The 15446-nt window shown below is 39.4% G+C and overlaps 1 protein-coding gene across 2 annotated transcripts; it reads right to left on the reverse strand.

The window, feature by feature from the left end:
• Nucleotides 1–2555: 2555 nt before the first annotated feature.
• On the reverse strand, nt 2556–12489 carry LOC134791830 (uncharacterized). Of its 2 annotated transcripts, none has more exons than XM_063762965.1 (7): nt 12339–12489; nt 8999–9172; nt 7646–7797; nt 4480–4525; nt 4190–4270; nt 3186–3289; nt 2556–2663 (listed from the first exon to the last, which is right to left on the reverse strand). In XM_063762965.1, exons 2-7 carry the CDS (start codon nt 9170–9172, stop codon nt 2582–2584), a joined length of 639 nt encoding a protein of 212 aa, XP_063619035.1. In that variant the 5' UTR covers nt 12339–12489; the 3' UTR covers nt 2556–2581. The 2 variants fall into 2 exon arrangements, with proteins under 2 accessions (XP_063619035.1, XP_063619034.1); XM_063762964.1 differs by lacking the exon at nt 12339–12489 and adding an exon at nt 9725–9980.
• Between the last annotated feature and the right edge of the window lie 2957 nt (nt 12490–15446).

Here is a 15446-nt window from a genome sequence, read left to right on the forward strand (position 1 = left end):
TAACGGCAAAAATACATTTCGGAAGATACGAGTATACGCGGGCCTACCGCGAACCACGTTCGACGTGTTGCCTCCCTGTTACACTTATGTGCGAATTTACACGTGTGACAGAGAGGCAACACGTCGAACGTGTTTCGCGGTAGGCCCACAGTTTTGTTTATCCTCCCTTTATTTTGGCTACTGCCAAAGTTTGCTTAAGAGCCAACGGGAGTGGTCATTTCTCCATACAAACGTACTCCTCGTTTTCCTCCGTGGTTTTTGAAGCTAGAGCAATGATTTTTTCAACACAGATTAATATTGTCAATATCTGTGTCGGATCGTTTTGCTTTTTTTGATATTTCTGTTTTTTAAGGCGCTAGCCCTTCAAAAATGGCCAAAATGGCCTAATTGACTATGCCGCAATGAGAGGCGTGGCATTCAAAACTGATATCAATTAGCCAAAAAAGCAAAACGGTTCGACACAAATAATTTCATAATCATTTAGATTTCCAAATTTGGTTACGATTGGTTAAGTTTTGGAGGAGGAAACAGAGGAGTACAAAACCTCGATTTTTGAGATTTTTACGCAGGATTTTTCGCCTTGTCCTTATCGCACTACTTTTAGGTGCCGCTTCCGTTAGCGAGACGGGTATATTTACCTAAAATATTTAAAACTCAGCTCCTGTTTCGTCTTAAAGCGATCCATTCCGAGTTAATTACATTTTCAATTCCAAATATTTCATGCGTGAAATCCCTGCTCCTTGCAAATTGAATAAAATATAATGAGGGTTCAACATACCTACATTAAAATAATGCCCTTAAGTAAAAAAGTCAAATACCTACTTATAGGTTAGGTTCTACTACTATTCACCAGCAGGCGAATTATAGAGTCGTACCAAGAAAAGTCTGCAGCGGATTTGATAGCCCACGCAGTGCAAATGTTATTAATAAGGTCACTGTGGCGAAGTCCGGCATACTTAATTTTTTTTTACTTTGGAGTGATCTAGTTCCGTTAATTATTCACCTATGTTACTGCTTGTAATCGCATACGATGAAGAATTTAATAATTAATAGTTTAGCCTTAGTGCCAGATCATTTCAAGCACAAATTAAGCAAAAACAATGGCATTTTTTTAAATTCGGCGAGTAGACGGACTTCCCGTGCAGTTTAAGGGAAGTCCGTCTAGTTATGATATCAGCCAATCTATGGGTGTGTATATGTTCGTAGTCAAATTCCTAAAAAGAACGGATCAAGACAATGAAAAGTGTATTTTAAACTTGTTAATATACGGTTCAGATTCGAAATAAACACCATTTTTCTAAAATAAAGGCAAGTCCGGCATATACTACCAAAATGGGGTGGTAAACCTTTTTTGGCAAATAATTAAACCTTATTATTTTTTTGATTTCCGATATAAAAGATCAATAGTAATTTTAAAATGAATTTTAATCGTTTCTTTTAATTTACTGAGATCAAAATTTAATAAAGTAACATCATGCGCAAAGTCAGAGTTTTTGATACCTTATCAAATCGTTATAATATTAAAGTCGCAAAAACAGTTGGTAATCTCTGATTTAACGAAAGTCGCATGACGGACTTGCCTTGAACATAATAGACGGACTTTCCAACTTAGTCAAATTTTAATATGATAAATTGTGGAACGTATAATTACAAAACTAAGCTAATTTCTGATATTTTAAAAATTGAATAAAGACAACTGGTTCTTATGCTACCTACGTAGTTACTTTCTGATGCACAATCTTTTCAAAAACTATTATTAACAATTCTTTTCCGAACGGCTGTCGCACTATGACTTCGAGTTCAAACACGAAATGACTTGTTGAGGCGGATTGCTCTGCAGTTGGTTGTCACAGCGCCATCTGTTTTACAGTGACGGAACTAGCGCGAAAAACTGGTTAATCGACTGGACTCCAAAGTCGCATAAGCCTTCAAATTCAAAAGTTATAACGTGTTGACGGACTTGCCTTGTAGACGGACTTGCCCACAGTGACCTTACGTCATAATTTCATAGAAGTTTGAAGTTTAAAATAACACTTGCACTGCGTGGGCTATCCAATCCGCTGCAGACTTTTCTTGGTCTGACTCTAGCTCGCTTTACACACGTGATAAAATAACCGTCACTTTTTGACACTGCGGGATAAAAAGTGACGGACACCGATTTATCACGCTGTCACGTAGACAAGAACGACCGTCATATCGGTACAGATTCACTTTACCTGAATGAATTCATTAATAAAGTCGCCATGAACTTTTGCGGCTGATGGTACACATTTAAAGTCGCGGTTATCTAAGTAGTATAGTGGAAACATATTTCAGAGCAAACCGGTAACCGGTACCAATTTTTAGTATTTAGATACCTTTGTAGGGCTCATTATTGGGACTCCTAAACTGCTGGGAAACTGGCGTAATTAAGCCATCTACTTCAGTGTAATCACGTAATAAAAATGGCTCCTACCTCGTTGCGAATAAGAATTTAGTGCTATTGATAGATTGCCAAACTATCTTACCGCTTTGATATTTCAATTCAGGTCATTCTTTAATATTAAAAACATATATTTTGTTAAAAATTGTTTATTAAATTTCATTTATCAACTTCCACAGTCGGAGCTATATCCGGTTTGCTTTCCTTTCCAATTCCGTTGCTTTTTATTAAAATTCTGTCCCTGTAATAAGAAAAATGTGTCACAGATGGGAAGACGATAGCAGAGAGTAAATATTTAATACTAAGTAAGAATGTTGCTTTGCATAAAAAGTAGCGATCTTAAATAAAATAGTAAATCTAAAACCAAGATTCTGTGAAAGTGTGTGTTTCTTCGTGTAAAAATGTTGACTTGACGGGTGGATACTGGCGTTTTAGTTGACTATACTAGACTTTTTTTTTGGATTTTATGGCTAGACTAGACGTACGCACATTATAGTATTGCCATATTTAAGCCGCTTTTAGCGAAAATATCTCAGGGACAAATATAATCTTGTAAAGGATAAAGGAAGACTCACGTTAGACCGGGCCGTGTCCGGGCCGGAGCTTCCGGCGCTTAGTTTTCTATGACAGATGACAGGCGATCACGTCATGCTTTCCATAGAAAACAAAGCGCCATAAGCTCCGGCCCGGACATGGCCCGGTCTAACGTGAGTCATCCTTAAAGCTTTAAATAGGCAAAATAAAGTATGACTCCAAAACTTACGAATGCTTCGCCACATAGCGACTGGGGACCAGAAAACAGTTCGATTCGCGGTACATTATGTCCCGTTTTTTGTTGCTCGGCCACGCCAGACTCCACGCATCGTTCTAAAATACAGTAGACTCATTTTTAATTGTTCTTTATATAATTTTTTTGTAGCTTTTTATTATATCGTTCGGTATAAGAATTGATCTAAAAACATCTACAATAACTTCCTTTTTGGTGCTTCAAAGTGTATCTCAGGTCTCAATCTTATATCCAGACCATACTTTGTATAAAAATACGATGGCATTTTTTTTTTAATTTTATAGCTTTTGCCACATTTGTAAGAAAGTATGCACGCACCATAATATTTATTGTTTGATAAATGTACCATATTCAAAGCCACACGACTCCGCTGGCTCGGTCACCTGGATGGGGGAGGATCGTGCTGTGAGAAGAGCGTATGTGGGGCACCCGGGCGGAAAACGTCCGTCGGGGCGTCCCAGATACCGCTGGAGTGACGAAGCCCAAAAAAGACCTGTCCGCCCTCGGAATACCCAACTGGCGTGAAGTGGCGCAGAATAGGGCAGAGTGGCGCTCTCTTGTGTCAGAGGCCAAGATCCTCTTTGGGTCACTGAGCCAGTGATGTATGTATGTATGTGTATGTAAATGTACCATATTATTATCACTATAGCTACATAAAATATATTATAATAGTTTTTTCCCTATTATTTTTCTTAAAAGTAGGTAAATACACGAATCATGCTTAAATAACGAGGCTTTGCAGGGCGGGAACAGTGCTGGTAAACCGGGGTGACTTTGAAATGCATGGGCGGCATTATATTTTTATGCGTGATTTTTTGGTAGGTAGTAAGCAAACAATAATTCATAATAATCTATCTTCTAACATAAACAGTTTGAGAGAATAATGAATAAGTAATGCTAATTTAGTGGCCATTTAAAAACTTTCAAAGTAACCCCAACATTTCCTAAAGTTACCCCATTTTACGTACCGTGAAACTTACCGTTTTGGCGCCTTTAAAAACTACTTGTTTTCTTGATGATTTCACCTCCCGCACGCGTCGTTTCTCCTCTTGTTCATCTTCCTGAAAATTTACTATTATTTAATTTACTTCCTTAGTATTTTTGTTACTTAATTTTATGATCTCACATCTCTTTCAAAACTATTTTAACCCCAAACCGACGCAAAAAGAGAGACCTTATAAATTTGACCGATATGTGTGTGAGAGAGTGTGTATGTCTGTGGCATCAAAGCTTTTAATGAAAAAAAAAAACAGTTGTATGAAAAACTTACAAAAATATCTTGATAAACTGTGTGAACTGTTTCTTCAACATCAGGCCTGAAAACATAAGAGTGGGGTTAGGGCCTTGGTTACATAAATATTAAACTTAAAAGATAGCCATAAGTAAAACGTATTTCAATCCTAAAATAATTAAAATATTCACAAATAATTTTACAACAGGTATTTCTCTAAAAAAATCACAGATTTCGTGCCTCACACGACTATCGAGCACATTGGAAATGAATCTACGGAATTCGCTCAGCGACAATATTTCTCCCTCTCCCTCTCCCTCTCCCTCTCCCTCTCCCTCTCCCTCTCCCTCTCCCTCTCCCTCTCCCTCTCCCTCTCCCTCTCCCTCTCCCTCTCCCTCTCCCTCTCCCTCTCCCTCTCCCTCTCCCTCTCCCTCTCCCTCTCCCTCTCCCTCTCCCTCTCCCTCTCCCTCTCCCTCTCCCTCTCCCTCTCCCTCTCCCTCTCCCTCTCCCTCTCCCTCTCCCTCTCCCTCTCCCTCTCCCTCTCCCTCTCCCTCTCCCTCTCCCTCTCCCTCTCCCTCTCCCTCTCCCTCTCCCTCTCCCTCTCCCTCTCCCTCTCCCTCTCCCTCTCCCTCTCCCTCTCCCTCTCCCTCTCCCTCTCCCTCTCCCTCTCCCTCTCCCTCTCCCTCTCCCTCTCCCTCTCCCTCTCCCTCTCCCTCTCCCTCTCCCTCTCCCTCTCCCTCTCCCTCTCCCTCTCCCTCTCCCTCTCCCTCTCCCTCTCCCTCTCCCTCTCCCTCTCCCTCTCCCTCTCCCTCTCCCTCTCCCTCTCCCTCTCCCTCTCCCTCTCCCTCTCCCTCTCCCTCTCCCTCTCCCTCTCCCTCTCCCTCTCCCTCTCCCTCTCCCTCTCCCTCTCCCTCTCCCTCTCCCTCTCCCTCTCCCTCTCCCTCTCCCTCTCCCTCTCCCTCTCCCTCTCCCTCTCCCTCTCCCTCTCCCTCTCCCTCTCCCTCTCCCTCTCCCTCTCCCTCTCCCTCTCCCTCTCCCTCTCCCTCTCCCTCTCCCTCTCCCTCTCCCTCTCCCTCTCCCTCTCCCTCTCCCTCTCCCTCTCCCTCTGCCTCTACCTCTGCCTCTATCTCTATTTATATTTCCACCACCACAAGAATGCATAGATTGTTGAATAGTGCGTTATCTACGCCCGTCTCAAACAGGATAGATAGAGTTAGACCAAGAAAAATCTGCAGCGAGTTTGAAAGCCCACGCAGTGCAAGTGTTATTCTGCCGTCATAATCCCGATAATTCATAACAAACACCGATAACGAACTCTGCGAAACATGAAGTCATAAATGTCCTGTGAAAAATGTCGTTCTGACTTTTTGACTATTTTAAGGTTAGGCTACAGGGCAAACCCTTAACCCGATCGTCTTTGTTTTAGGCTCAAATTGTAGCTGACTAAATTGTCCAGAGCCGTTTTTCTCAAATTTTTGATATCATTCTTCGTTTCCAAATTATCGAGCACCAAAATCAAAAATTCGGAAAAAAAATAATTTTATTTTCACTATTTCGACCATAACTTTTTTTGTTTTTGACTTTCTCGAATAATTATTTTTGCAACTTACAGCTCTCGTGATTATGCGTCTTTTGAGCCTATTTTTTAATATCATATCTTCACAACTTTCCGAGATATAAGGGGATCGCACTTTTTCGTGAAATCGGACCGTATACTGGAGCGAACGAAAAGACATTTCCAATGTCAAAACCGGTCAAGTGCGATTCGGACTCGCGCACAAAGGGTTCCGTACCATTATCAAAAAATCACGTTTGTTATATGGGAGCCACTTAAATATTTATTTTATTCTGTTTTTAGTATTTGTTGTTATAGCGCCAACAGAAATACATCATCTGTGAAAATTTCAACTGTCTAGCTATCACGGGTCATGAGGTACAGCCTGGTGACTGACAGACAGACAGACGGACAGTGGAGTCTTAGTAATAGAGTTCTGTTTTTACCCTTTGGGTACGGAACCCTAAAAATAACACTGCACAGCTCCATTCTAATTACAAGAGCGCGAGTAACAATTTTAAATTAACACGAACAAAATAGTTTCACCCCTAAAACTTTAAATTGGTTCGAAACTTTCAACACATAAATCATACGGCGCTGGGGTGCACCAAAAGGAGTTACTGAACTAGAAAATAATTATAAGTTACCATAAAATGTGCCTAAATGTGCTGTGCTCCAATTTATAGTTTTTATACATTAAAACTATATTGCAACCTAATCGAAATTAAACTTTCGTGTGACATATTTTAAACTCTTTAGACTCGAGCCTGAGGAAGAACCCCCGACGGGCCCAAAACATGTCGCCAATAATAGCGACTAAAAATTCAAGTGAGTGAAACCGTTGTCGTCTAAACAGTATATTGCAACCTCATTTAAGTGTTACAACACGGTAGTATACGGTTTAGTTTAAAATATCGGCAAAATATCAACATACTTGCCACAATTTTACTTAGTAGCAAAGTAGGCACATTTACACTTTTGACATTATAAACTCGTCGTGAGTTTTGTCCCACGAAATAACGCCATGACAATGTGGTTAGTTCAAGTCGAATTAAATAGGTACCGTAAAATGAGGTGAGTAGGGACAAAACTGACATTCAAGCCTCTTTATTTTTATATGTGGCAAACAGATTTTTATACATAATAAATGTTCCAGTCGTTTGAATTTTAGTTTTTTTTATGATTTTGTGTAGTTCCATTTCATAATTTTAGAGATAAACACGAAATAGTAGGAAATCCCAGCTCACCCCGTAGTTGGGGTGACGAGGGATTTCCTACTAAGTTGAGTTTTGAACATTGTTGGATCGACACTTTGGGATTATGAACATTATAATAGCTTGATTTTTGTTGTTAGAATATATAATTTACGTAGCAGTAGCCTGTAAAAACCAACTCACCTCTCTGTCATCCCTCCTCACGCCATTAATAACCCAACTGCCCTCGTAATCCCTACTCACCCCATTTTACGGTAGCCTAAAACAATGAAACTGAGCGCCGGAAACTTTTTTAAAGACAAAATGTGATTACAAGATCTTCAGGGAATAGTTATAAAGCATAGATGGCAAACTAGGAGTAGAAGTGGTCGCCATGGCCGAAATCGGCCGGAAGGATCAAGATCAAACATTCATCAAGTTGGGTGAAGGTACTTACGCAGACAGCGCGAACTTAATCTGCAGCCCCGACTCAAGGATCATGTCATGAGCCTCCTGTATCGTGAGCGTGGTGCTGTCAATGTCATTGATACTCGTCAGGTAGTCACCGACTTTGATGCCTGCGTGTTCGGCTCGGCTGCCTTCTTTCACCTACAACCAATATTATGTCATGTCACAGAATAAATAACAGTACTAGGTAGAGAACGTTTACTCTCTAACAAAACGGGTCTAATTGTAATTACGACAGATGGCAGCAAGGTGGCAAGCGCGAGCAGGCGTCCGTTCCGTAGCGATGCGGTGCGCGGCAACTACTATCTGCTACACACCAAAATTGATGTGGGCTGCATGTACTTGTAGCGACGCGACGAAATCGCGTAGTGAGCCACGCCTGCTTAGAGCTTATATCGTTCAGGGCCATTTTTCTAAAACGGCCTCTCTGGGTCATACACAGCAATTAGATCCACGTGTCTCCCGTGCCACCATCGCCCGCGTCTCCATACTCTTACCCAATGACATTAATTCAAAATAACGAGAAATACATCTAAAACAATTTCCAAGAAATCAAACGATTCTTCCCTTATATTTCGTGATTCATTTAGCTCGCGGTTTGCAAATGAAAAGAGTTTCAACTTGTCAAGTTTAGGGTATAAAAGGGTGTCGGACCGAAATAATTTACGCACAATCTGAGACAATATAAACCTCGTTTTAATATGGAATTTAGTACTCATTCAAATTCACTTCATACAGAATACCTACGAACCAGTTTTAAAATAAGGCCATTAAGAGATTAATATTATTATAATTAAACCGTACAGAATAATTTATAGCCAGCTAAAACGAAAATTATTCTTCAAATTTGCCGGTTGAGAATTTTTAATAAATGATGAATTAATGATGTTTTATTTGCAGAATATGGGTTACAGTGGCTAAGTTGATAAAATTTTAATTACATAGCCCACCATAACTCTACTTAGTACCTAAAGCATGTAAATATTAAATTAAAACTTTGTGGCTGTAAAATTCACACAAAATACAGATTCCTTCTTACTAAACTAAATGTAAATATTTACATTAAAAATCACTTAAAGAGTAAACACAAAAATCACAAACATTTTAATATAACACCCAACGTACCTACCTGAGAAACGACCGGGTGGTTCAAACTGACTGACTGACGGATCCACAAAGATCCCTACCGTGGATCGCATTGAAAGCGAGATCCTTGAAAGTGGAGTCAGTAATAAATTTAACAACTTCTCTGGTACCTATGTAACCCTAATGGTCGAGCGCTGCTCTAACTATGGGCTGGAAACAAGCTGGAACCTAATAGTCTTCAGACTATAGCTCTTACCTGTGTAATTCTAAGAGGGGTGTTATAAAACGCGCCGCCAGCGAGGCTTAGGCCCCAGATCGTGTCATCGAAGTTGACCCTCTCGTGGACCCCCTCGTTGCTAGACTCCCAGGAGATGGTCGAGCGCTGCTCCGCTTTGCGAAGCTCCTCAACTAACGCCTTGGGCAGTTTCATCTGAAGATGAGATATTGGTGAGACTACAAGTAACCTATGTACCTATGTATATATCCCAATTCATTTTTCTGTAAATTCAAGGATTTGAAAACAATCATTTTGATTTTCATATTATAATCAAAGATAGGTACTTATATATAACACTCTATCCTCTCTGTTATAATTATTGAATTGCTACACCAAAAACACTAACGCATACAATTTTTTTTCGTAAAAAAAATATTTATCAATTTTAGTGTTTGATTACTATAAGTAAATAGAGAAAAAAAAACAACTAAACGAATTGTCATGATTGAAACTATTATGTATTACCTACCGATAATTGTACATAATTATAAACAAGCGGTATGCGAAGATATTAGCGCATTTTAAATAAACTCCATTCAGAAATATGTATTGTTTAATAATTACTAAGCTCCTATAATTACTTAATCTTCGATCACAAAAGCCATTGCACAAAGAAACATCCCTTTTAACATAAAAAAATAATATAATAAAAACTCGAAGAGTCGGAAACCTCCAGCCATGAAACTAACGAAATCTACAACTTACATTTTTAATCTCCTCCATTTTCCTAGGATATCGCAAACTTAGTTATTACCGCTATTATTAAAAATCGCAACGTTTACACTTTCTTCTGGCTCCTGCGAATGAATGAACACTTTTTGCTGGCAAGAGTGAATGGTGAATGAATGGCGAGTCTTATTATAGGGGCGACCGCGCAAGGGCTAATAGTTGGGCGGTATTAATATATTTTAATTGGCATGGAATTTATCGGCGATTAATCGTTCTAGATTGACGTGTTAAGGGGATGGCATTAGGAATGAGATGACTGGTAAAAAGGGAACAATGATAATCAGTCCGTAGCTATAGTATTCACTTCTTACCAACCGCCTATAAGTCGTATAAGTACTAGAGATGGGCCGAATATTCGGTAAGTAATTATACGGTATTCGGCATATTCGGCAAGTTTTCCAATGTGTCTTGTTCCAATCTTGTTGTGAATCACTATAAAATGTAAGGCCCTCCAGAACTTTTCAACTACTTATACTGTCTTTCACATGTTTTCACCCAGGCGTATTATGGATCGCTTTATCCATGTGATAAAATAACACCGCGGGATAGAAAGTGACGGATATCGTTTTATCACGCTGTCACGTAGACAATAACGACCATCATATCCGTACAGTACGGATGAGGATGGTCGTTTTTGTCTACGTGACACCGTGATAAAACGGTGTCCGTCACTTTCTATCCCGTGAAGTCAAAAAGTGACAGTTATTTTATCATATAGATAAAGCCATCCATAATACGCCTGCAGGTTACGTTTTCCCGTTGTTATTAAACACATGATTAGACATGTTGAATCCATAGGATATTTTTGATGATTTGAATATTTGTTTGAGTGCCTTGCCTATAGACCTGTTTGTTTCTAGGGAATTGCCTAGGAAGCGATTCATGTTCAGTGACTAATTGAAGCGTTTTCAATAGACCTGTTTGTTTCTAGGGAATTGCCTAGGAAGCGATTCATGTTCAGTGACTAATTGAAGCGTTTTCAATTGTTTTTTAAGAATGAAACAGATGAACCGAATAATTCGGCCGAATAATCGAGTCGGTAAGATCTGGTGTCGGTAGTTCAGGGCAGAGTGGATGGCACAAGACCCAGATTGCGGCCTTCAATGCGATGGACCGACCAAGTTAAAGCTATCACCGGGTCACCTTTAAATCTGTGCGTGCGGAATGCAATAAATAGAGAAGCATGGCGGGAAACAACAAAAAAGGCCGTACAACGACCTCAATGACCACGACAGACTGCTCTGACAAGAGTATCCGACTAAGAAGAAGAAGATCTGAACAGAATATTCGGCCGAATATTCGTATTCGGAAAACTCCATATTCGGCCCATCACCAATAAGTAGGTAAATTACGTACCTAACCTATATTAAAAAAAAGATATTTATTGAACGTTTACATCTGTGACAAAATAGGTACATTCAGATTTCTTGTAATTAATACTACGTATCATAAAACTCATGAAGCTTCTTGCTGCTAGTCTACGGAACCCTAAAATCATCTTTGTGAAGGTGAATATCAAGTGCATATTCTAAAGTCTAAGGCTATCGCTGTCGAAAGTGTCGATACGAATTATCGTAATTAAAAACCAATAAAACGAAGCTGTTAATTAATTACCCCTAATAATTGAATCAACCTTCAATCGCAAACACATTTTGATTCATCACAACGTTGAGGCTGATTCGAACTTATTATTTTATGTACATCTGCAGGCGTATTATGGATGGCTTTATCCACGTTTATCCACGTGATAAAATAACTGACACTTTTTAACACCGCGGGATAGAAAGTGACGGATACCGTTTTATCACGCTGTCACGTAGACAAAAACGACCATCATATCCGTGCTGGATTCATTGACGTATAATATCTAAGGACGGGCCTTACGGGCACTAAAAAACCGGGCAAGTGCGAGTCGGACTCGCGCACGAAGGGTTCCGTACCATAATGCAAAAAAAAAAAAAAAAAAAAAAAGCAAAAAAAAAAACGGTCACCCATCCAAATACTGACCACTCCCGACGTTGCTTAACTTTGGTCAAAAATCACGTTTGTTGTATGGGAGCCCCATTTAAATCTTTATTTTATTCTGTTTTTAGTATTTGTTGTTATAGCGGCAACAGAAATACATCATCTGTGAAAATTTCAACTGTCTAGCTATCACGGTTCGTGAGATACAGCCTGGTGACAGACGGACGGACGGACGGACGGACGGACGGACGGACGGACGGACGGACGGACGGACGGACGGACAGCGAAGTCTTAGTAATAGGGTCCCGTTTTACCCTTTGGGTACGGAACCCTAAAAATGGTACTAGTTCAGCGGTGTTACTCACGAATTCCAGCCAATCGTGCAGTCTAACGCAACTAGTTGCGAGCAATAGCGCGCGTAATGCGAACTCATCAACCAATCGCGCGCGTGATGCGAACTCATCAACCAATCGCGTCGTAGCGGTGTCACACCGCTGTACTGGCCCCTGTCATGCCTTATTATTATTGCCCGTAAAGCCCCTAGATATATCTATGTCAATGGCTGGATCGCATTCTGACATCTCTCCCCCGACCACTCTTGTACTTAGGTATCCAAGAACCTCACCAAATATCACCAACGGGGAGGGGGGTTCAAAAAGTAGTCGAAAAAACCTCGCGTGATTTTTGCACAAGCCCAAGGTAGACACCTAAAAAAATATAATTAAATAATATCGCTGTCGACAAAAAATATAAGCAATATGAAAACACTCATAACTACACTTAAATAAATGACTTCTCCTTCAATAGCCAATAAGTACATCTAAATATGATATAAACTTGTCATTGTCAAAGTGACAGGGCGATAACAAGGAGGGTGTGTCGGTGCGCCGAGTATTTCAAGCACTTGGCAACGAAGCCGCGGCTCGTGCGACTTCCGCTTGCTTTAACACATACGCGCATACGGCAACGGATACGCATAGCCAATATAATAGTCCGACAAGAAATTGTAGAAAATTATTGAGGGCGCCACTTCCTATGTACCTAACTGTCACATTTTTGACGTAAAATGCTTTATGTCGCACTGTAGGTACAGAGTTCACTTTAAATAAAACATGGATCTAATCTACGGCTATGCATAGACAACCCACGACGGAAGGAAGATAAAGGAATAGTACGACAGAAAACTGTAGAAAATTATTGAGGGCGCCACTTCCTACGTAACTGTACATTTTTGACGTAAAAATGCATAGCAATTATTTAGTATGGAATTTTTTTTAACCATTTTATTTAATTTCTGCCTTATTATGTCGCAATATAAAGACCTACCTAAACATGAAGGTTAGCGCTGTTGCCAAAAAAATAAAAATAAACATAAGCAATATGACATATATAGATGGTCAAGCAGATCTTGTCAGTAGAAAAAGGCGCAAATTTGAAAAATGTAGGCGCGAAGGGATATCGTCTCATAGAAAATTTGAATTTCGCGCCTTTTTTACTGACAGGATTTGCTTGACCATCTATAACTCATAACTATACTTAAATAAATGGCTCATCCGTCAATAGCCAATGGGCGATTTTATTTAAAATTGTACACTACACTTTTTTTAATTTGGAAATGTTTGAGATATTTCTACTCAGAATCACGAGCTCTATTGATCCCCATAGGAGAAAAAACGTCCAATAGTTTTATTTCCATTCCGGTACCATAGGAAAAATTTGGGACACTTTTTTTCTCATATTAGGGTCGAAAGAGTTTTAAATTCTAAGTAGAAATAATATATAGGTAATTTCCCATATCTGAATAAAAAAGCGTAGTGTATAACTTTAAATAAAATAATCCCAATACATCTCGATATGATATAAACTTGTCACTCGTGTCAGTGTCAAAGTGACAATGCGATAACAAGGAGGGTGTGTCGGTGCGCCGAGTATTCCAAGCACTTGGCAACGATTGCTGCTCTTGTTCGATATTCCTTTCAACAGCTAATAATCGGGTTTATACCTACCACACCCTAAATATTTTATCAGCGTAATAACCTTTAACATTGACACATTGCCAATGCGAGCTTGTAGCGCGTAGCCAATAACATGGGAAACCCATATACTTATAGCGGAAAGCGCCTACGAACAGATAACTCGCCCAGCGGGTCGCTTGCAGTGAATGTGTTAAGAGTCAAGTCAAAAAGTCAATACTTACAAGGAAATTAGAGCGAGTCGAAGTTTTATACACAAAACTTTTACACAAACTTTATTTAGCAAATAGGGTACATTTAGTTACATGTCCTTGACAATTATAAAATTCAACTTCGAAATAATTACTCAATCAATGAAAATAATCAAACCTTGTACTTGTCAAGTGGTCAAGTGTAAAAATATGGGTGCACTCATCATACTCAATAATATTGTCCCATAGCTCTTAATGCCAACGAATTAAGAACTATGAGATATAATTTTGAGGAAGTTGTATGCACATGGGTGCATTCTTACACTTGAGCGTCATATAGTAGGTCATCCAAGGTACCTATTCAAATAGTTCGGTATACCATATAATTTGTATGGTGTACCGAACTATTATATACTATATGACGCTGACTGTACAAGGTTTGATTAAATTCATTGATTGAGTTATTGAATAGAAGTGTGTATGCAGGGGTGTATAATCTACCGAACTAAGGGGAGGTGGATTACTTCAAATAAACACGTGTAAAGTTAACAATTATATTTAACTTCAAAAACAGATTTACAATTTATTACGTAAATACGAATGGCCTATCTCGCCTATGCTTCACCCATGAAATCCCAGAAAAAGAGAGCTCTGATGCCTTCGTCGGCCTATTTAATAACAGCTGGTTCTACCCCTTCCTCTGTTCCTAACCAGTCTTGAAGTAGTTTCCTTCGCAGTCGGGTAGATGGCGCCTTCGAGCCATCGATTGGTGTGTTGACATTCTGCGTAGTTACGCGCTCCTCCGCAAGGTGGCGCCACCGCTGCACTCGGTTGCCAACACGGCCGTCCTGCATGGCGCCTGCCGCAGGCGCCTCACGAGTTAAGATACATGCTGAAACATACACGTAGGTTAAGAATGTGTAAAATTATCAAAACATACATAGCTGTTTACTCATACCCGAGTGATAGCCACAGTGTAAGTTACTTTTATAGGCCGCCTATGTTCAAAGAGGTTTTCTCACTTAAACACGTTCGCCTTGGTTTCACATCGGTTGATACCTACTTAAAAGCTTGCCATGCAACATTTAAGATTTTACGTGTATCCAACTCGATTTTTACCAATAACAACCTCCACTGTGACTTCAGATCAAGTTTTGACAGCGCATGTCATACATAAAGCAGATTCATATTATATGTTGAAGCATTTATCCTAACTCTGAACTTTATTTAAGCCATTCTAAATTTGTGAGGGACTATGTATAAAATAACTTTATATGTAACTGTAGTTAAAAAAATGAAATGTTATTATTATTTATGAAATAAATATGTAGAATAGCACTGAAATAGTAAATAGGTGTAAGTTTTATTTACTATTTATCATAAAAATAAAGGGAATATAAACAAAGCAAGGTTGTTTTACTTATGATCTTACCTTGCCAACACGGTTTTATACACATTGAATATTAATTAATACTCCAATCATCAATATTGATCCACCGTTTCATATTTTCCGCCGCAGTTACTCCAGTGTACTTTTTATTACTCCTTTCACTCCCAATTACCTCCGTC

The sequence above is a fragment of the Cydia splendana genome, chromosome 6, assembly GCF_910591565.1.
Source record: "Cydia splendana chromosome 6, ilCydSple1.2, whole genome shotgun sequence".
Lineage (NCBI taxonomy): Eukaryota > Metazoa > Arthropoda > Insecta > Lepidoptera > Tortricidae > Cydia > Cydia splendana.

Excerpts from the sequence above, each read along its gene's own strand:
- LOC134791830 (XM_063762964.1), bottom strand. Across the intron at positions 7,798-8,998 it reads CCCCTCTTAGAATTACACAG|GTGAAAGAAGGCAGCCGAGC; the intron begins GTAAGAGCTATA and ends TATTGGTTGTAG. Across the intron at positions 4,271-4,479 it reads CAGTTTATCAAGATATTTTT|GAAGATGAACAAGAGGAGAA; the intron begins GTAAGTTTTTCA and ends GTAAATTTTCAG.